General features: G+C 39.6%; 8 protein-coding genes across 10 annotated transcripts in view; 4 read left to right on the forward strand and 4 right to left on the reverse strand.

Moving 5' to 3' along the window:
* The first annotated feature begins 200 nt into the window (after positions 1-200).
* LOC132794461 (uncharacterized) lies at positions 201-2042 on the forward strand. Of its 3 annotated transcripts, none has more exons than XM_060804924.1 (3): positions 201-252; positions 815-1551; positions 1611-2042. In XM_060804924.1, the coding sequence occupies exons 2-3, from the start codon at positions 830-832 to the stop codon at positions 1822-1824; spliced, it is 936 nt and encodes a 311-aa protein (XP_060660907.1). In that variant the 5' UTR covers positions 201-252; positions 815-829; the 3' UTR covers positions 1825-2042. The 3 variants fall into 3 exon arrangements, with proteins under 3 accessions (XP_060660907.1, XP_060660908.1, XP_060660909.1); XM_060804925.1 differs by having other exon boundaries at positions 208-247; XM_060804926.1 differs by lacking the exon at positions 201-252 and having other exon boundaries at positions 716-1551.
* A 2137-nt stretch (positions 2043-4179) lies between these two features.
* LOC132794460 (uncharacterized) lies at positions 4180-8881 on the forward strand. The gene is made up of 3 exons (XM_060804923.1): positions 4180-4195; positions 4606-5354; positions 8668-8881. The coding sequence occupies exons 2-3, from the start codon at positions 4621-4623 to the stop codon at positions 8879-8881; spliced, it is 948 nt and encodes a 315-aa protein (XP_060660906.1). The 5' UTR covers positions 4180-4195; positions 4606-4620.
* An 11-nt stretch (positions 8882-8892) lies between these two features.
* On the reverse strand, positions 8893-10121 carry LOC132794456 (formylglycine-generating enzyme). Its single transcript, XM_060804918.1, has 2 exons — positions 9534-10121; positions 8893-9474 (listed from the first exon to the last, which is right to left on the reverse strand). The coding sequence occupies exons 1-2, from the start codon at positions 10078-10080 to the stop codon at positions 8993-8995; spliced, it is 1029 nt and encodes a 342-aa protein (XP_060660901.1). The 5' UTR covers positions 10081-10121; the 3' UTR covers positions 8893-8992.
* Positions 10122-10267: 146 nt separating this feature from the next.
* Positions 10268-11106, reverse strand: LOC132794462 (dual specificity protein phosphatase 19). Its single transcript, XM_060804927.1, has one exon. The coding sequence runs from the start codon at positions 11104-11106 to the stop codon at positions 10486-10488; it is 621 nt and encodes a 206-aa protein (XP_060660910.1). The 3' UTR covers positions 10268-10485.
* Positions 11107-11114: 8 nt separating this feature from the next.
* LOC132794458 (tRNA pseudouridine synthase-like 1) lies at positions 11115-12351 on the reverse strand. The gene is made up of 4 exons (XM_060804921.1): positions 12209-12351; positions 12026-12154; positions 11629-11964; positions 11115-11574 (listed from the first exon to the last, which is right to left on the reverse strand). Exons 1-4 carry the CDS (start codon positions 12253-12255, stop codon positions 11115-11117), a joined length of 972 nt encoding a protein of 323 aa, XP_060660904.1. The 5' UTR covers positions 12256-12351.
* A 124-nt stretch (positions 12352-12475) lies between these two features.
* Positions 12476-14326, forward strand: LOC132794459 (mitochondrial carrier homolog 2). Its single transcript, XM_060804922.1, has 4 exons — positions 12476-13098; positions 13182-13347; positions 13409-13906; positions 13969-14326. Exons 1-4 carry the CDS (start codon positions 12888-12890, stop codon positions 14039-14041), a joined length of 948 nt encoding a protein of 315 aa, XP_060660905.1. The 5' UTR covers positions 12476-12887; the 3' UTR covers positions 14042-14326.
* Positions 14183-19318, reverse strand: LOC132794455 (ester hydrolase C11orf54 homolog). The gene is made up of 2 exons (XM_060804917.1): positions 18949-19318; positions 14183-17609 (listed from the first exon to the last, which is right to left on the reverse strand). Exons 1-2 carry the CDS (start codon positions 19256-19258, stop codon positions 16726-16728), a joined length of 1194 nt encoding a protein of 397 aa, XP_060660900.1. The 5' UTR covers positions 19259-19318; the 3' UTR covers positions 14183-16725.
* The window catches only part of LOC132794451 (uncharacterized), a 34344-nt gene continuing 29058 nt past the window's right edge, over positions 15758-21043 (forward strand). The window contains exon 1 of the mRNA XM_060804909.1: positions 15758-15960. The gene's annotated coding sequence lies outside the window, so the exon portion shown is untranslated. The remainder of the gene's footprint in view (positions 15961-21043) is intronic.

Below are 21043 nucleotides of genomic sequence, written 5' to 3' on the forward strand. Positions count from 1 at the left end.
AACGATCTATTTTTATAACAATCAATTTGTAATGTCGATATAACACATCAATCGTTTTCGCCATCCCTGTAAATGGGATCATCGATAGCAACTATCGCTCATGAGCGATACATTCAGCAGAGAGCTTACGATAATATTTTGGCGCAATAATCGAAATAGTTTCAAGTACATATATACATACAAGAGATAAAATCACACCATTCGAGAACAGTCTATGCTATTGTCGACATTTAAACTGCAATTCTTTGTGTTGTATATCTTACATTTATTACTATTTAATTTAAAATGCAAATTCTTAACTGCACAACAAAATAAGTTTAAAATTACTTGATTAATAATCGACTATTTTTTTATTTAACTTATTATTGGTGAATAGATAACAGTTTGTGAAGTACAGTAATATTACGTGGAATTTCAGTTTTACTTCCTTTAGTGTTTTTTTTAATTGATTGAAAATTGATTATCGAGATCGGCGAAAATACCAATAAGACCTAGAGTAAAGATATGGCGAACTTGGGAATAGAGATGGATATTTTGTTGGGGTTTCCGAGCAACAATCGACACTTTCAATTGATAGAGATGAACAAAGAGAAATTATTGATCTACGGCCAAAACCCGAAAAATTCTAATTGGAAATTGAAATTGTGCAATTTTGAAATTGTGCAATTTTTTTTCATCGTGAAGTACATGTACATGTATATATTATATATCGATATAAGGCGCAACAACTTGTTGTTGTGACTCATACGACATTGACAGCTACCATGGAGTGTTGTGTATTTTCAAAAACATCTACCTGCTTTTAATATTGCAGTTCTACTGAAGTGCGATGGACGTGGCCTGTGTTTGTTGTAGATGTGGAACTCTGCAAGCGGGTGCTACGGCTACTTTATGCCTTCCGGTGACAGGCACTCAAAACTCTTTCCATTGTCATTGCTTTTGTTGTGCTCAGCCTCCGCGAATGAAATGTTTCTACTGCAACATGCCGCGTGATCTTGGACCACTGGAGTCCCATGGCACTTGTCTACCCGACAAGCTCCATGTGTTTGTCAACACGGAGCAATGGCCACCATTTTCGGTTAATACACCACAGCCACCACTTATTGGCATGGTTGTCACCCTTGGCAATGGACAGGAAATGCAGCAGTTGCCTGATAACGTTGATGACGATAATGAAGTCCATGAAATGGAAGAAGCTGATTACATCGAGGAGGAAGATGACTTTAACACAATGCATGCCATTGGAATAGTGAAAACTGAATTACAAGAATCGTCTGGGGATGTGAAACCCCGTATATCAACCAAATCGAAATGGGTGTCCATTGGTGACATACGCAAGTGGACGAGTTGCATTCGCTGTGGCATGGTGAAAATCAAATCGGATGGTTGGATTAAACATGCACAAAAGTGTGGACAGGATCCAAAATTTGCAAGCCGCAAATTCTTCATCTATTTGCACACTCTGTCTTGGTGCAACACTTTGGTGAATGACAATTTTTGGGAACAGCACTCCAACGCCGTGAATGGCAAATGCAAAATATGCCGTTCAAGGTAAAATAAGGGCACTCATATTCTTGATATTTCCAATAATTAATTATTTTGTGTTGTAGCCGTTTAAACAAAGAGCCGTTGCCGTATCAGCCAAAGCCGCCAACACGTAAAAACGAAAAAACATTATCGAAACAGTGGCGATCTCGCATACTAAAGAAACGCATCAAACGGAAACAATCGATGGCTGCCGATGTGCCAAATTTCCAAAATTCAGCTAATAATAATGCCCCGATGCGAATTGTCGAGTGCATTTCACTGCGGCAAAATGATTAAATTGGTCAAAATGCATTTTCAATACAATTATTAATTCATAATCACACAAATGTTAAATGCTATAACACGCTTTACATATCCACTTAATAAATAAAGACATTATTTTGTAATTCAAGCATTTTTCGCACATCGAAATCCCAAATTGCCAGCTGAACTGTCTTCGGTATTTTGGGAACGTGCTGCACAACGATAACGAAAACAATACGATTTGTGACACACCCTTTTTACACGATTTGGCGCATCGCTTTTATCGTCCGACCTCCACAGATCCGACGTCCATTGTAAAGATCATAGTTATTCTGACGAAATTCACTAACTGCACATGTAAATTCTGCCTCACTGGGCGATCGTTTGCCCACCCACTTGCAATAGGCGACTGCATCTCGCCAAGAAACATGCACTACCGGATGCTGCTCAAAACTTAGTATATTAGATAAGCACAGTTATTTGATATGAGTAGATTTCCCAGTTGCCACTCACTCAATCAATCGCTCGCTCTCGAAATTAACATTAATTTACTCTCTTACTTGTGTTAAACTACTGATACTTAAATCGCAGTGTGTATACCTATATTAATTATATTATTTTCATTTTTCCGAAAATATAACAACAAACTGTGTGGTTAACATATACTTTCACGATCTTTGTCTTCAGGTTATATTCTTGTGCACTCAACGCTGCTACAATAGTTAACTCTCTCGCTCTTGGTGTTGTTGTTGGCTATCGTTCTATCTTGCGTCTCGCTCGACCTGCGCTTACTCTCTGTGTTTTGTGCTCTTTGTAAGTACAGATCTTACATATTAGATTGCAACTAATTTACCTACTTTGTTTATATTTCGTATTTTTTGATTGGTTTAACTAACTTTGTTTTAGCAATATGTTAGTCTGTTATAACAAACAAGTAAGAAAGCTACAGTCGAGTGTGAGATACCCGCTACCCATTTTGAATAAAATCAAAATATTGCGGTATTTTTTCAAAATATACCGAAAATACTTCAAAAATACTAAACCAAATCGACATAGTATATTAAAAAAAAAGACGGCACAATATACTAGATTGTCGGCCAAAGCAACTAAGACCCCAAGTTGTTATCTAATCGCAATCAAATTTTCAGGAATCATAAATATTATTGTTATTATTGTATACACCAAAATGTGCTCTAGCTTTAAAATTACACTTGCTATTCGATTTTTTTTGATTTGCGGGGGCGGATAAAAGCGTGGCAAAACTTGGAAACAAACTTGATCTGCTGTCGAAAAAAAATTATAGCTCTATCTCTTATAGTCTCTGAGATCTAGGTGTTCATACAGACAGACAGACGGACATGGCTGATCAAAAATATATATACTTTTAGGGTCGAAGATGTCTCCTTCTATCAGTTACATACATTTCCCGCCGGCACAAAGTTATAATACCATTCTACCAAATGGGTAGCGTTGTTGCATTGTAATATAATAAAATATATGAAAACAATTTATCACATGTTTTTATTTCGATTTCAAATTTGAATTTAAAAACGATTTACTTTTATAACAATCAATGTGTAATGTCGATATAACACATAAATTGTTTTCGCCATCCCTGTATATGGGATCATCGATAGCAACTATTGCACATGAGCGATATATTCAGCAGAGAGCTCACGAAAATAATTTGGCGCAATAATCGAAATAGTCTCAAGTACATATATACATATAAGAGATAAAATCACACCATTATAGACCAGTCTGTGCCATTGTCGACAATTAAGCTGCAATTCTTTGTGTTGTATATCTTACATTTATTACTATTTAATTTAAAATGCAAATTCCTAACTGCACAACAAAATAAGTTTAAAATTACTTGATTATTAATCGACTATTTCTTTATTTAACTTATTATTGGTGAAGAGACAACAGTTTGTGAACTACAGTAATATTATGTGGAATTTCAGTCTTACTTCCGTGCTTGCTTTAATTGATTGATTATCGAGATCGGCGAAAATACACTATCTTGCATACACGCACGGTTGCCACTTTTGGTACAAGTGTACCAAAACTGGTACATTTTTTATGCGTTGGTACATTGGATCACTTTTTTTCATTTTGGTACATTTTTAATATGCCTGGAATTTAAATTTTTCATAAAATTTTATGTTCACACATATTATTTTAACAAATGGCTCTTTTCCACCAGACACAAATTTTGTATCAGTTAAAAATTGAGCCATGACTAACACTGGAAAATATCGCAAACAGTTGATTTACGACGTATTGTGTCAATTGAGAAAATATGTATGCGCCTATCTATCTATCACTAGGTAAACAGTTATACATATGTTGTGAATCACAATTTGTGAAATACAAAAAATCTTTCGTGAAAAAATTTGTGGTACTTTTTATACATTTTTTCAAAATTTTGGTACAAAAAAATTTTTGGAATGGCAACCGTGCATACACGTACATATATACCAATAAGATCTAGAGTAAAGATAATGGGAACTTGGGAATAGAGTTGGATTTTTTTTTTGGGTTTCCGAGCAACAATCGACACTTTCAATTGATAGAGATGAACAAAGAGAAATTATTGATCTACGGCCAAAACCCGAAATAATCTAATTGGAAAACTACATGCATTGAAATTGTGCAATTTTAGGAATTTTCATCGTGAAGTACATGTACATGTATATATTATATATCGATATAAGGCGCAACAACTTGTTGTTGTGACTCATACGGCATTGAAAGCTACCATGGAGTGTTGTGTATTTTCAAAAACTCTACCTGCTTTTAATATTGCAGTTCTACCGAAGTTCCATGGATGTGACCTGTGTTTGTTGTAGATGTGGAACTCTGCAAGCGGGTGCTAGGGCTACTTTATGCCTTCCGGTGACAGGCACTCAAAACTCTTTCCATTGTCATTGCTTTTGTTGTGCTCAGCCTCCGCGAATGAAATGTTTCTACTGCAACATGCCGCGTGATCTTGGACCACTGGAGTCCCATGGCGCTTGTCTACCCGACAAGCTCCATGTGTTTGTCAACACGGAGCAATGGCCACCATTTTCGGTTAATACACCACAGCCACCACTTATTGGCATGGTTGTCACCCTTGGCAATGGACAGGAAATGCAGCAGTTGCCTGATAACGTTGGTGGCAATAATGAAGTCAATAAGGCTATCTCAGAAATGGAAGAAACTATCCACATCGAGAACGAAGTTGACGTTCCCACAATGGGCACTCTTGAAATAGTGAACACTGAATTACAAAAATCGGCTGGGGATGTGAAACCCCGTGTGTCAACCAAATCCAAATGGGTGTCCATTGGCGACATACGCATGTGGAAGAGTTGCATTCGCTGTGGCATGGTGAAAATCAAATCGGATGGTTGGCTTAAACATGCACAAACATGCGGACAGGATCCAAAATTTGCAAGCCGCAAATTCTTCATCTATTTGCACACTCTGTCTTGGTGCAACACTTTGGTGCATGACAATTTTTGGGAACAGCACTCCAACTCCGTGAATGGCAAATGCAATGTATGCCGTTCAAGGTAAAGTATGGGCACATTCATATTCTTGGCATTACGAATAATTAATTCTTTTGTGCCTTAGCCGTTCAAACAACAAGCCGTTGCCTTATCAGCCAAGGCCGCCAACACGTAAAACAAAAAAAAAAAGGCAACGATCTCCTATACTAAAGAATCGCATCAAACAGAAACAATCGATGGCTGCCAATGGGCCACGTTTTCAAAATGCAGCTAATTATAATATTTCGATGCACTTCGCTGCGGCAAAATGATTAAATTGTTCAAAATGTATTTTCAGTTCAATTATTAATTCCTAATCACACAAATGTTAATGAACTGTCTTCGGTATTTTGGGATCGTGCTGCACAGCGATAAAGAAAACAATACGATTTGTGACACAGATATGAGCCACCATTTTTTACACGATTTGGCGCATCGCTTTTATCGCCCGACCTCCACAGATCCGACGTCCATTCCCAAACATTGCCCACCATGTTGTAAAGATCATAGTTATTCTGACGAAATTCGTTAACTGCAGTGCTTGTCCACTTGCAGTAGGCGTCTGCATCTCGCCAAGAAACATGCACTACCGGATGCTGCTCAAAACTTAGTATATTAGATAAGCACAGTTATTTGATATGAGTAGATTTCCCAGTTGCCACTCACTCAATCAATCGCTCGTTCGCGCAATTAACATTAATTTACTCTCTTACTTGTGTTTCACTACTGATACTTAAATCGCAGTGTGTATACCTACATATATTATATTAATTATATAATTTTCATTCTTCCGAAAATATAACAACAAACTGTGTGGTTAACATATACTTTCACGATCTTTGTCTTCAGGTTATATTCTTGTGCACTCAACGCTGCTACAATAGTTAACTCTCTCGCTCTTGGTGTTGTTGTTGGCTATCGTTCTATCTTGCGTCTCGCTCGACCTGCGCTTACTCTCTGTGTTTTGTGCTCTTTGTAAGTACAGAACATACATATTAGATTGCAATTAATTTACCTACTTTGTTTATATTTCTTATTTTTTGATTGGTTTAACTAACTTTGTTTTAGCAATATGTTAGTCTGTTATAACAAACAAGTAAGAAAGCTACAGTCGAGTGTGAGATACCCGCTTCCCATTTTGAATAAAAACAAAAGATTGCGGTATTTTTTCAAAATATATTGAAAATACTTTAAAATGATTTAGTATATTCAAAAAATACCATAGACGGCACAATATACTAGATTGTCGGCCAAAGCAACTAAGACCCTAGTTGTAATCTAATCGCAACCAAACTTTCAGGAATCATAAATATTATTGTTAATATTGTATGCGCTCTAGCTTTAAAATTGCACTTGTTATTGAATTTTTTGATTTGCGGGGGCGGAAAAGAGCGTGGCAAAACTTGGAAACAAACTTGATCTGCTGTCGAAAAAAAATTATAGCTCTATCTCTTATAGTCTCTGAGATCTAGGTGTTCATACGGACAGACAGACGGACATGGCTGATCAAGAATATATATACTTTTAGGGTCGAAGATGTCTCCTTCTATCAGTTACATACATTTCCCGCCGGCACAAAGTTATAATACCATTCTACCAAATGGGTAGCGTTGTTGCATTGTAATATAATAAAATATATGAAAACAATTTATCACATGTTTTTATTTCGATTTCAAATTTGAATTTTAAAACGATTTACTTTTATAGCAATCCATTTGTATTGTCGATATAACACATCAACCGTTTTCGCCATCCCTGTATATGGGAACATCGATAGCAACTATCGCACATGAGCGATACATTCAGCAGGGAGCTCACGAAAATAATTTGGCGCAATAATCGAAATAGTCTCAAGAGATAAAATCACACCATTCAAGAACAGTCTGTGCCATTGTCGACATTTAAACTGCAATTCTTTGTGTTGTATATTTTACATTTATTACTATTGAATTTAAAATGCAAATTCTTAACTGCACAACAAAATAATGTTTTAAAATTACTTCATTATTAATCGACTATTTCTTTACTTAACTTATTATTGGTAAAGAGATAACAGTTTGCCAATTATAGTAATATTACGTAGAATTGCAGTCTTACTTCCGTGTAATATTACTTTAGTGCTTGCTTTAATTGATTGATTATCGAGATCCGCGAAAATACACTATCTTACATACACGTACATATGTATGTATATAGCAATAAGACCTAGAGTAAAGATAATGGGAACTTGGGAATAGAGATGGATTTTTTCTTGGCTTTTCTGAGCAACAATCGACACCATCAATTGATAGAGATGAACAAAGAGAAATTATTGATCTTCGACCAAAACACGAAATAATCGATTATCGAATATTGTTTACCTGCGCTATTTGGAAAACTACATGCATTGAAATCGTTGCAATTCTAGGAATTTTTATCGTGAAGTACATATATATATCGATAAAAGGCGCAACAACTTGTTGTTGTGACCCAATCGGCATTGACAGCTACCACAGAGTGTTGTGTCTTTTCAAAAACATATACCTGCTTTTAATATTGCAGTTCTACTGAAGTGCGATGGACGTGACCTGTGTTTGTTGTAGATGTGGAACTCTGCAAGCGGCTGCTACGGCTACTTTATGCCTTCCGGTGACAGGCACTCAAAACTCTTTTCATTGTCATTGCTTTTGTTGTGCTCAGCCTCCGCGAATGAAATGTTTCTACTGCAACATGCCGCGTGATCTTGGACCACTGGAGTCCCATGGCGCTTGTCTACCCGACAAGCTCCATGTGTTTGTCAACACGGAGCAATGGCCACCATTTTCGGTTAATACACCACAGCCACCACTTATTGGCATGGTTGTCACCCTTGGCAATGGACAGGAAATGCAGCAGTTGCCTGATAACGTTGATGACGATAATGAAGTCCATGAAATGGAAGAAGCTGATTACATCGAGGAGGAAGATGACTTTAACACAATGCATGCCATTGGAATAGTGAAAACTGAATTACAAGAATCGTCTGGGGATGTGAAACCCCGTATATCAACCAAATCGAAATGGGTGTCCATTGGTGACATACGCAAGTGGACGAGTTGCATTCGCTGTGGCATGGTGAAAATCAAATCGGATGGTTGGATTAAACATGCACAAAAGTGTGGACAGGATCCAAAATTTGCAAGCCGCAAATTCTTCATCTATTTGCACACTCTGTCTTGGTGCAACACTTTGGTGAATGACAATTTTTGGGAACAGCACTCCAACGCCGTGAATGGCAAATGCAAAATATGCCGTTCAAGGTAAAATAAGGGCACTCATATTCTTGATATTTCCAATAATTAATTCATTTGTATTTTAGCCGTTTAAACAAAGAGCCGTTGCCATATCAGCCAAAGCCGCCAACACGTAAAAACGAAGTAAGTTACGCGAAACAGCGGCGATCTCGCATACTAAAGAATCGAATCAAACGAAGACAATCGATGGCTGCCGATGCGTCATATTTCCAAAATTCAGCTAATAATAATGCCCCGATGCGAATTGTCGAGTGCACTTCGCTGCGGCTAAATGATTAAATTTGTTAAAATACATTTTCAATTCAATTATTAATTTCTAATCACACAAATGTTAAATGCCATAACACGCTTTACATAGCCACTTAATAAATAAAGACATTATTTTGTAATTCATGCATTTTTCGCACATCGAAATCCCAAATTGCCAGCTGAACTGTCTTCGGTATTTTGGGAACGTGCTGCACAACGATAACGAAAACAATACGATTTGTGACACAGATATGAGCCACCCTTTTTTACACGATTTGGCGCATCGCTTTTATCGTCCGACCTCCACAGATCCGACGTCCATTCCCAAACATTGCCCACCATGTTGTAAAGATCATAGTTGTTCTGACGAAATTCGTTTACTGCACATGTAAATTCATGTCCATCATCCACTGTGTTGCCGTCGGGAAACTCGCCTTGCCAAATGTTTAGCCAGTGCTTGTCCTTGGGCATTAGTTTGTTGCCCCATGGGAAGAGTTTGCGCTGTTTGCCGCCTCGACAGGCGACTTCCCATTCTGCCTCACTGGGCAATCGTTTTTCCACCCACTTGCAATAAGCGACTGCATCTCGCCAAGAAACATGTACTACCGGATGCTGCTCCAAACCTAGTATATTGGATAAACACAGTCATTAGTCATGAGTAGATTTCCCAGTTGCCACTCACCATTCAAATTACTATCGATTCCATGGGGTGTGCGCCAATTAACTCCACTTACTTTGTACCACCAGAGCGCGTTGACCACTCGGTAATCCTCGAGCTCCGCTTGTTGCTGTGGCGTCAGCAGTGTCTTGAACAGAAAACTATCACCAAAAACCTCGGCTTCTGTTGTATAGTTAGTTGCTTTCACAAATATGGCAAACTGCGCATTGGACACTTCATATTTGTCTATGTAGAAATCTTGCAGTTTAACAAGACGCTCTGGAGATTCGTTATCCGCCTCAAAATGTGGCTCATTGGTGCCAATATGCAGACTGCCACCTGGGATCAGTGACATGCCCTCAATCTCCGGCTCCAGTTCCGCATAATAGTCGCGATAGTGTTTGTTTTGATTGCGAGCTTGTTGCTGGCAAACCTGCTGCTGCTCAGTCTCCGTTTGGATGGTTCCTTTTGATGAAGACGCATCCCTGTCCAGTTTATTGCATCCACAGTCACCATTGACACAGCTGCTCAAAGCTGCCAATAATAAAATGACAACTACTCGTTGTTGCATTTGTGTTTCTTTGTGAGCAACAAGTGTTGAGCTGAGCAGAGTGACCGCATGCTGAATTTGAATATATACCACATTAGCTTTAAAAGCTTACTAATTGGCGCCACATTTTAAATTGACTTTTCGTGCATTTTAACACCTCGCGCATTTGAAATATGAACAGATAAGCAGAAAATTCTGTCAATGTATTAGAAAGTCACTTTAATCAAAAATTCCTTATTAATTTCAAATATTTGAGCTTTTTAATTCAGAATTTCCTAGTCCTAGTTGCAACAATTAGTCTCTTCTACTGTGGTTAATTTACATCAACATTTGCTGACTGGAAATGCTGGTGGTTAACAGTTAGTTACGTTTTACATACAATAAAAGATTATACAACATCTATGAACTATCTAAAAAACACTACAATTATTTGGCTGACGTTCTAGGAAATTTCTTTAACTGCTGCATGAATCCAGCATTCGGCTGTATACAAGGCCGCCACGATTTGACCAGATGGTAGGCCTCCTCAAAACGCATGTCACGCCGCTGCATTAGATAACCAATGACAACGGAGGCGGAACGCGAAACTCCCGCATTGCAATGTACCAAGACGCATCCCTTAGCTGCATGCGCTTCCTCAATAAAATCTATGGCAACGGGCAGCACATATTGCAACAGATCTGTCTCTGGCAAATCCAGACATGGCAAATGCTTGCACTTGACTGTTGAGGGTAACTCAACATTGGGTGTTTCGATGCCCACACTCAAGATGTGCGTCAGCTTGTATTTGACTGCATTCTCAGCGGACACTGCATCCTGGGAGCCCAAATACAGAAATTCGCTCAATATGCAGGCGGGCACTGCGTCGGGTTTAGTGTCCACAACGAAGCCATATTGACGTGCCTCCAATTGCTGTTCGGCACTATTGTCTTCGCTGCACGAGGATTTGCGTCGCTCCACGTATCGAGCGCCGGTGGGAGTGGTCACAATTGTGGTGGTGGGCCGCAGATTGGCCAAACGCTTTTGTAGTTCATACAGTAGTATCATGGTGCAAATTATTGACTCTTCGTCTCGTCAGGCAATTCAAATGCCGTTTCCCTATAATGCACACCGCACAAATAAAGGCCACAAGCGGGTGCAACGAGCACACGATGATCCCAGTTGTGCTTGGAGGGAATCGTTAGCATTTGATAGACGACACGCCGATCGATGCGTCCGTTGGCAACGGCAAGCAACGTGCCCACTATGCGACGAACTTGCTTGTACAGAAATGACCTGGCCTTTATCTCTATATCCCAATAGTCGTAGGTCTCAGTTGCCAAGACACCGTTTTGTGCAAGTGCTAAACTTCGACCTGGACGTATGTTGATCTCATCGATTTTGCGAACTGTAAACATGGGATGGTCGCGACTAGGAGTCTTTTGTCGGCTGGTGCTCATAAAGGTACGAAAATCGTGGACACCGACGAACATGCGAGCTGTCTCCCTTAATTGCTCTACATTGAAGTTATCGCTTCTGCAATAAGATACAGTAGATTACATACTTCACTATATATTGGCAATTACTTACTGTAGAAAGTAGCAACGATCAAGCTCATCCACGGGCAGGAAGACTTCGTAGCCCTTGTTCTTAAGACTGCTTCGTTTACTCGTTTCTTGCTCTGCTACCTCTGTGGGATATTTGGCCACCGCCACACGGTACAGATAGGTGCGACCAATTGCGTGATATCTGCAGTGAAATGTGTCTGCCACGCGGCGAGTGCTCAATACACGAATGGGCAAGTTGTGCTTGTCCAGCGTTCGATTCAGCACTCCAGTCAATGTCGTCGTATCATAGGGTTTGCCATCACTGCGCTCCAAATCCACATGAATGGTCGAGTGCAGGGCATGAACGCCCGCATCTGTACTGCAAAATAGATATGTACGTAATAAATACATCGTATGCTTGTGTGTCCTTGAATACCAACCGACTGGAGAGCACCGTTTGAATTTCGTTGGTAGGGCGAAAAATGCGCAACGCCAACTCCAAGGCACCTTGCACGGTATTTGTATCCAGACGGGGTTGCTCCGCTTTGTTTACCGTCTTTTGAATGCCACTGAGAGTTTGAATTAAACACTTTTCATTGAATACAAAATCACCAAGTGCTTACCGAAAAGTCGTGCCAATGTAAGAAATGTTCAACAAATACCTATGCATTTTACACTCACACCCCCGGCTGGCGACAATCGGAAAGGCAAAACATATGTTTTGCTATCGATAACGCAATAAACGAAAAATTAGTGATAGCCCCGTAGTGCAAACATTTAAGTTGCAAATATAATCAAAATCAAATCATTATTACCTTAAATAAACTAAATTTTGTTATGAAAAATCTAGTAACACTTGAAATAAGACTGTCATTGAATATTTTTCAGTGTTTTGAGATGTAGACGGGGCACGTTAAGCAAAAATTAAAAATCTATACTCGATTTATCAACTAAGCTTTAGCGTTAATTGCATGTAACAATGTACAGGCATATTGTGCATTCGTTATTAAACGCTTTTTGAATGGTGGCGCCGTAATGCACAATTTTTAAACAAATTGTCAAATACTCGCATAAAAATTGTAGCCAGACGTTTAGTTGCCGCCGTAGTATATTTCAGTATATTTAACAGCTCTAAATTGTATATTTAAAAAATCAAGCTGCGGTCACGCTAATTACGTGCCTTGTCAAAGTTTTGTAACCTGGAAAAAAAGGGCAGACGTTTAAATAATTCGACCGACCGACCGGCTCAATAATTCTTTTTATATAGTTCACCATCAAGGGCAGCATTAGCACACATCAACAATGGCCGGCTTCTCAGACTATTCGAGAAATGAGGAAACAGAGGTTAATGGCTGGATTCGGTTTGGATTGCGTCTTGGTGTTAGTGCTGCACTGCATCCTTTTGAATACTCAAAGACTCTGATACAGATTGGTTACGAACCCATCTCTGCAAGACCTGGCAAGTCGCTGCTTGGCAAACCTGTTATGCTCTTGCCCAACATTTTTCAGTACGGTAAGTTATATATACGACTGTCAGCTGTTTTGCCGGCATCTTGCAATTGAACTTCGCTCACTGTTTATTTATTTGTTGAACAGCTGGTCACATTCGCAAAATCGATGGATTCTATGGTTGCTATCGTGGCTTGGCTCCCAAACTAGCTGGCTCCGTGCTAAGCATGGTAGTGAGCGAACGCGTTGCTGAGAAACTGGGGCTCGCCTATCAGGATGACAAGGACGAATCCGAGTTGACCGAAGAGGAGAGGTACGAAAGACCACATACAGTAGTTAACATATGTATCTTAATATATTACCTAAACCAACAGCTATGTACAGTTCAAGTACAATCTGAAGCGCGACATTGTGTTGACCGTCAGTGGCATTGTTGTCGCACATCCGTTCCATGTGATTTCCCTACGGATGATGGCTCAGTTTATCGGTCGCGAGACGCTGTACAACTCCATACTGGGCTCAGTGGCCGAAATCTGGAATAACGAAGGCGTGCTTGGCTTCTTTGCCGGTCTAATCCCCAAGCTGCTGTGCGATGTCGCCGGTCTGGTGCTGTCGAGCTCCACGGTGTTCGTGATCAACAAATATCTGATCAAGGACAAGGTGGCCAGGCAATACAATGCGGGCTTTACGCAATTCGCCTTCTCCAGCCTGCTGTACCCACTGCAAGTGGTCTCCACATGCTCGGCTGTGAGTGGCTCACGTCTGATGGCCGGACAACCTCCGATCATGCCCAAGTATGCCAATTGGGTGGACTGCTGGAATGATTTGCAGACGCGCAGGGAACTCAAGCGTGGCAGTTCGCTCTTCTGGCGGTAAGCGAAGCTTTACATTATTATTTTTCAAATATTAACATTTTCGTTCTTTCGAAATTCAGTTCGCAAGCAGCTTATACATCAGCAGTACCCACATCTTTTGCACCGTTGCCAGTGCTGTCCCGTTATCAGTAGATGGAATATGATTAAGTGATGACGCTGATGCGACCACAAAATATGAATCGTCGGAATTATATCCACCACCGATAAAAAAGAAGAACGTCGGCGTCTGCCTGCATTTTGAACACACACACACATATATTTTTGCTCGAAGAGCGCCATCCTAAGACATCTATGCATTTGTTTTCTCTGGTCGCGATTTAGCATGCGTATAGAACAATTTTTATGCAAGTGTAAATCCAAATGTTAAAATGGTCCCCCATAATTTATGAACAACAATCGAACGAAATAATTACAACATTACACTATGTAAGTTGATTCCCCACATTTTCCTTTTTATTACTTATGATTTTTCGTTTGGCATCCAATGCCTTTTCCAAAGAGATTTGCAAATTTAAATTTAAATAGACTATGTCTTGTTTCTTGTTGAACAAATTTGCTAAACTAGCTAAGCAATCTGAGGCAATCGGTGTACGTAATGAGAACGAAGCCTTTTATTAATTGAAATTATTGTCAGTTCATATGCGTATTGTAAAAGAAGATTATTTAGATTGTAGCTGAATAAAAAAATGTGCTTTCTTTATTTCAAGTAGTTCTTTTTGATAAGAGTTAAGATTGTTAACAATTCAAAACTATTGCGCCAATGCTTTACAACAATTAAATGATATACATATATATATGCCAATCCAAAGAACAGCGGTTTTATTAAATATTAAAATGCTATGAGAGCTGACACTACTAGGATGTGTGGTTGCAATATTCCCTTGTTGCTGAACAAGTTGTGTCAATTTTCGTTGTTAATTTTAATTAAAATCGTGGCATCTGCATACAAGCTTGTTCCCGGTATAAAAACAAAAGCCCAAACAGATTCAGTTGAGGTTCATTATGCAAGCAGGCACAATTAAGGTGCCGGCAGAGTATCGACCAAGTGTTTGTGCAAATTTCACGTCGTTTGTGGTCTGGTTCAATGTACGGCATTTGGGCGGGTCGCCTTTGGGCGTTTGGTTAACCAAACGGGAGCAAGACAACAAACATATTGATGTTGATGTTATCCCCCCCAACCGAATTGGCAATGGCAAATGGGAACAGGTCTGGTTGCGGGGAATTGGAAACTTGCAGCTGGCCTGCATTGTTTTATGCACTTGACGCACTTTAGTCATGGCAAATGTGCTCAAATGGATATTAAACGACAATTTCAATCAAAATCAAGGCAGCCACAAGACAAAACAACCTCAGACTCAGACTCAAAACAACAAGCCGCAGCAAACAAGCTTAAGTGGCAGGCGGCTTGAAGAGCCGATGAAGCGGCCTAAACTCAACTTCATTCAGTAGCTTCAGTCTGCAACGCGAGCTTCAGCCGAACAGACGCAACTTCGGACTGCGCTTCGGGCTTTCCATTCCCCCCCCAACTCCAACTCGCAACTGATCCAACTCCGAACTTCGCTTGCTGCGCTGCGCTGCGCAGTCGATTAAAACGAGGCAAGGCAGCTAATAAAAAGTGCAAATTGTGTTGTTTAAAAAAAAAAAAATGTGAATAAATGTGTAAGCGACTAGAAAAACAGCAATAACAACGACAACGACGACGACAATATAAAAGATATTTTCTTTTTTTTGTGTTTGTGAAATCGCATTTGCATTTCTCCGCCAACAATACAATAAAGATACCTTCCTCATTTTTCGCCCCGCTTAGCAGATTAAATTGGTTCAATCGAGTGTGTGTGTGTGACTCGCTATCAGTCGGGAGGGAGAGAAGTGAAGGTAGCCCGAATTTCAATGATCAATATTTTAAATGCAAATATTAGAAATCTATCCGTTAAATCGTCGCGTTCATCGCAGCAAACGGTAGAAGAAGCGGCCGCGACCTCAAACCCAAATAAAACAAAATTATAAATAGAAGCAGCATAATTCTTGAATGAACCCGAATTTGTGAGCGGGTAAGTTGGAAATCTCCCAAGCTGGAGAGATGGATGGTGAGATTGCTGAGGATGGGTGTGTCGTGTGTGTGTATGTGTGTGTTCGTGGGCAATTTCCAAGTGTCATTAAAACCAATTGTTATGGAGCATAATGCAATCCAGTTTTTTTCGATACGATGAGAAATTGGCAAAAACAACAAGTTAATAGTTTTGCTTTTTGGCTTCTTCGGCACGAAGACCAAGCTATTAAATAATTAACGATCAGCGATGCAAAACCAAAAAAAAAATAGCGAAAAGATGAAGATGAAGAAAAACATTGTAGTAGATAGATTACTGCATGCTTGTTGCATTATTTACGGCCTGCTTAGCTAGTCGCCGTATCTGAATCTCTCATTAGACCAAACGCTGAACACTCTGAAACTCTGGACAATGGACAGCGAGTGAACAAGCGGAGTTATAAAACCAGAACTGGGAGAGCGCATTCATTCAAAGTGGAGCTGTGCTCATCTCTATTTTCTGTTGCTTCTTGTTGATTGATCTGCGCATAGAAAGTTGAGCCGTCAATTTGTCTGCCTCAATTTCTGGCAATTACGTCAAGGTTTTCGTCGCCGACGGGCTAAACGCGGCTAAAAGTGCGTCGTCTAATGGTTCTCTCTTTGCTAAATGCTAGACTCTGTAAATCGAGCAAAACCTTTTCACGCGTTTATTTTTATATTTTTGGGGTCTACCATTAGTTTATCATACATAATTGTTGCTAGCCCTTGGGCTATAGTCATCATCAATGCCTTAATCCCTGCCCACCTTGTGCGTGGCCACAGGCTTGTCCACACGCACAACACGCTCGGCCACATTCAAATAGGCCTCATACTCCACGATATCAGGCGTCGTGTCGTAGTGATAGTGTCCGCCCCAATTGCTGAATGAGAACGAGTGAAAGTGTTGTAGACGCAGATCCAGATCGTGTTCCTTGGTCACCAGTGTGCCCAGCGCATTCAATTGAGCGGGCATTTCGTAAAATTTGAGCCACTGATTCACCTCCTCATCGGTGTGAATGGGCGTTTTGCTGAAGTCACGCATCACGTGCTGATGCGCCGCACCCTTTTTGATCACGAAGATGCCACCCAAGCCAACCACCTGATCGCCATAGTGATCCTCCAGTCCCTTGCGTATGCACTCGATGAAATTCAGTTCTCCCTTACGCTGCTTGGCACTGATCTTGAGCACATTACCAGCCTCACCGCGGCTCAGATACAAATTAAGCAACAGTGCACAACGTGGCTCGGTGTTGGGAATGCGCTCCAGAACGCATTCCTCGTGCTCGCCACGTACTGTGGCCGTGTAGCTGCCATTGGTCAGCACATCCTTCTCACTCACAGACAGATTGTAGATGCCCTCGCAGTTGGAGTTGCGAATGGGATAAGGTCCAGCGCCTGCGCCAACGGCAAAAATCTTGCCGGGACCTTGAATCTGTCGGGTGATCTCCGCAATGTTGTACAACTTGTCGCGCTGCACGAGAGGCAGCAGAAATGGTGGACCGCCAACCTCCAGCAAGGTGGGTTTGCCACCCAGACCCGACTCCACTAGACCGTATTGCGCGGCCTTCAGATCGGGACAAGCGCCCACACTAACACTGACTGTTTTGAAGTTCTTCGCCAACGCACCCTGTATGACTGTAAACACAGAGAGAGGGAGACGTAAATGAGAGCAATGTTTACGAAAAAAAAGCTTTATCTCGCCCTCAATCAAGACAACGATTGCGGCGACGCACTGAGCCAAAAGCTGTGTAGTAATTGAGCAAAAGCTTTGCACATGTTTTGACGCCGTCGTCGCATAAGTGAAGCAAGCGTCTTCGACAGCAAAACACTGCGTATGCTTAATTTTAGAGGTTGTTTTTAAAAGTGTAAGGAAAATACTAGAAAATTAGGTAAAGAAATACAAAATTATTTGTAGTGTGATCTAAATAATCATTTAGATCAAAATTTAGAAGTGTTTGTTCGAAAGTGTAAGCAAGTAAAGAATAAGTAAAAAAATTACTAAAAATGTTTAGTGAGATGCCAATAATCATAACACAAAATTTAAAATAATTCATTAAAAGACCCAATCTAAAACAAATTTATTAGAGAGAAGAAAGAGTAGCAAACTCTAGAAAAATACACTAAACCAATTCCTTGCGAGTCTGTCCAGTTAAAGAACTAAGTCTCAAGGATGTGAGTTTCATACAAGTTAGGTTCATTATATAACTTGACTACGCCCCCTTTTTTCATTGACATTGATAAAGATTAATCACAAGCGCAATTTTATAGCCATGCTAATCACACACTAAAATTAAATTGAATGACTTTGAAAGTTGCTGAAAAGACTTTTTGATTTTAATTGATTTGTAGTGCACAAAAAAAGTTATGTTCTGAATATTCTTTAATAACTTTCTCATATAGTATACTCTTTCTATCTTTCACCATATAGTATACTCTATTCCCTATTTCAGTTCAAGCTGATCTACTGTCTATAAATAAATTTCACTAATGCATGTTGGCTATGCTGACGTAGAGATATCACTTTATCTACTTGACCTTTAAAGTTTTTGAAAATTATGTTACTGGTGCGTATACGTATTTCTGTTCTAAGTACATCTCACTTGTGCTAACAGAAACTTGAAGAAGTTTTGCAGACTTTGACAGGACTTTGAACGTGTCAACTTTTGATTCTGTATTCTCATCTATTTCTTCTTCACCTGTTACATGCCATGTCACAAACTTGTACCACTCTTGCTCCTATTTGCTTAGCGAGTGCTCAGACAAACAACGAGTACAGAGAGCTAAAAAACTTCGTTCGCTGTGTCTCCTCCAAAATAACAAAAACCGGCTGTGGAAAGTTTGACACAATTGTGAAGGTCATTTGCTTGTGTTCATGTTCTTGCTTTTGCTCTTGCTCTGGCTGTTGTTCTTGTGTTGTGATTCTGATTGTGCTCATTCTAGGTGGCACAATCAGATGGTGGAATCGGTTGCTCACCATTCTGCAGCTCCTCCAGAGCGGGCACATGCAGCGGCTTCTCCTCGAAGCGCAGTTGCGATGTGTTCAGCTGACTTTGGCTTGACATGATGTGGCGCTTGTTATTCCCAATTCCAGGTGCTGCTCCTGCTGTGAACGCTTTGTTGATTGCTCTACCAAAACCGAATCCAACAGCGATGTGCTTGTGATCTGTTCGCACGATCGATGCAAACGCGACTGTGGAGCAACCCCAGCGAACAGCGAGCATTTTAACTAGCTTGCTGCTTGGCTTTGCTTTGCCTGCTGTCCTATAGTTAACATTGTCGCGCATACAGGGTGACCCGGCAGGCGATAAGATAAACCATATATACGGTAGTTTTCCCCCCAAGCATATTTAATTACTGTCACAATAGTAATAATAATTTTTTGACACTGCACGCCCAAAGTACATGTCTTCTTAACCCAGATATTTATGACGTATGAAGCTTCCACAAACAGTGGCAACTCGATAAGTGCAACGCTCAACTTGAAACAAAACAAAACCAAAACAATAGAAATCCAATAAACAACATTTTTGTTGTTTCTCAACCTACCCTACGTAATTTTCAACGAGCGTTTTGATAACTTTCCCCTTCAGCATGTTTGTCACCTCAATCGGAAATGGAACCGGTCTCGATTTTAAATGTTTACAACATGCTGATAACGTGATTTCGTTTTGGTCTAAAGAAAATAATCACAACCACACAAAAAAAAAAGAGATGAAACCAGTTAGTTTCTTACATGAAACGCTTCTACATTCTGCTTAGCATAAATTGGAAAGGCGGCATGCAGTTAAAGATGCTATAAAGAATAGTTTAGTTTGTTCAGCTTTGCTTTGCTTTGGTTTCATTCTTTTCAATTCGCTTGGCGTCTAATGCAGTTTCGCCATTAATAAACGATTCTTATACAAATTGATCCATTTCTAATTTTTTTTGGTTGGTGAATGTTGGGAATACTGTTAGAATTTAATATGCTTAGAAATGTTGAGCAGCATTCACTGTATTGTATATATATAAAGAATGCTCGGTTTGATAAGCTTCGCCCTGTTTGCACACTCGAGTCGAGCAACACTTTAGAGTTTACCTCCTGATAGTCTCTGATAGTGTGACCACAGATAGGCGAGGGACATGCGCAGTCGTTTAGCGGTCACGTTTAACACCGCAGCGGACAATGAGGTGAGGAGTGAGGGGGAAATAGGGGGGAGTGGAGGGAGGCTTGGGTCACTGATAACACAATACGTAGCTGGGTCTGGTACGAGCCGCGTTCTACACGCTAATTTCAGACTAATTTACGACGAGTGTTAATTTGATGAATAGTTCTTGGTCTAATCTGGGCAACAGCTTCGTGACCCGTTTTTGCCCATCTTTGCGTAAACAGAGAGTTTTCTCTCACGATCTACACTGACAATTACAAAATGCAACAAACTTTGCAATCTTTAAACATTTTTTACACTTTAAAGAAACGAGTTCTTATAGTATTTTTGAATTAAGCAATAAAAGAATAAAGATAAGATTTCACCAGTAAATGTCATTAACAAAATTCGAATTGCCGTTAAATATTGAGTCAAACCAATAACTATAAACAATTGATTTCGATTCGCAATTAAATCAAATCAAATTCTAAAGCAATTTGGTATATTTTGCACTTATGGTATATTTCGAATGGTACTATATTAAATATATATCCTTTAGTATGTTTCTCAATTCTTGCGTAATATTCCTTTGTTATATTTTGGGATAATACCGCACTGTTTGCTATTATTCAAAATGGGTAACAGGTATCTCACAGTCGAGCACACTCGCAGAAGCATATTTTAATTCATAGTAAATATTTTCTGTTAAATATTTACAGCATGAGACTAAAGATATATTACTAAAATTAGTTAGGCAAATAAATTTATGAAATTATGAAATCACAGTTTTTATTTGAAATTTCATTTAAAATAAAGTGAAATCTGTCTTAAAATATTCTAGCAAATAATATTAATAAAAAAATAAATAAAAATATCAAACTGCAATAGCAAAATTTTGTTGTAAATTCCATCTAGAAGCAAGTGAAATTAAGGTCAACATATTCT

The sequence above is a fragment of the Drosophila nasuta genome, chromosome 3, assembly GCF_023558535.2.
Source record: "Drosophila nasuta strain 15112-1781.00 chromosome 3, ASM2355853v1, whole genome shotgun sequence".
NCBI classification, from domain to species: Eukaryota; Metazoa; Arthropoda; class Insecta; order Diptera; family Drosophilidae; genus Drosophila; species Drosophila nasuta.

Excerpts from the sequence above, each read along its gene's own strand:
- LOC132794461 (XM_060804924.1), top strand. The coding sequence starts at position 830 with ATGGACGTGGCCTGTGTTTGTTGTAGATGTGGAACTCTGCAAGCGGGT. Across the intron at positions 1,552-1,610 it reads TGCAAAATATGCCGTTCAAG|CCGTTTAAACAAAGAGCCGT; the intron begins GTAAAATAAGGG and ends TTTGTGTTGTAG.
- LOC132794459 (XM_060804922.1), top strand. The coding sequence starts at position 12,888 with ATGGCCGGCTTCTCAGACTATTCGAGAAATGAGGAAACAGAGGTTAAT. Across the intron at positions 13,099-13,181 it reads GCCCAACATTTTTCAGTACG|CTGGTCACATTCGCAAAATC; the intron begins GTAAGTTATATA and ends TTTGTTGAACAG. Across the intron at positions 13,907-13,968 it reads GGCAGTTCGCTCTTCTGGCG|TTCGCAAGCAGCTTATACAT; the intron begins GTAAGCGAAGCT and ends TTCGAAATTCAG.
- LOC132794456 (XM_060804918.1), bottom strand. The coding sequence starts at position 10,080 with ATGCAACAACGAGTAGTTGTCATTTTATTATTGGCAGCTTTGAGCAGC. Across the intron at positions 9,475-9,533 it reads AATCGATAGTAATTTGAATG|GTTTGGAGCAGCATCCGGTA; the intron begins GTGAGTGGCAAC and ends CCAATATACTAG.
- LOC132794455 (XM_060804917.1), bottom strand. The coding sequence starts at position 19,258 with ATGCGCGACAATGTTAACTATAGGACAGCAGGCAAAGCAAAGCCAAGC. Across the intron at positions 17,610-18,948 it reads TCTGGAGGAGCTGCAGAATG|TCATACAGGGTGCGTTGGCG; the intron begins GTGAGCAACCGA and ends CTGTGTTTACAG.
- LOC132794462 (XM_060804927.1), bottom strand. The coding sequence starts at position 11,106 with ATGATACTACTGTATGAACTACAAAAGCGTTTGGCCAATCTGCGGCCC.
- LOC132794460 (XM_060804923.1), top strand. The coding sequence starts at position 4,621 with ATGGATGTGACCTGTGTTTGTTGTAGATGTGGAACTCTGCAAGCGGGT. Across the intron at positions 5,355-8,667 it reads TGCAATGTATGCCGTTCAAG|CCGTTTAAACAAAGAGCCGT; the intron begins GTAAAGTATGGG and ends TTTGTATTTTAG.
- LOC132794458 (XM_060804921.1), bottom strand. The coding sequence starts at position 12,255 with ATGCATAGGTATTTGTTGAACATTTCTTACATTGGCACGACTTTTCG. Across the intron at positions 12,155-12,208 it reads TACATTGGCACGACTTTTCG|TGGCATTCAAAAGACGGTAA; the intron begins GTAAGCACTTGG and ends TCAAACTCTCAG. Across the intron at positions 11,965-12,025 it reads CAAACGGTGCTCTCCAGTCG|TACAGATGCGGGCGTTCATG; the intron begins GTTGGTATTCAA and ends TCTATTTTGCAG.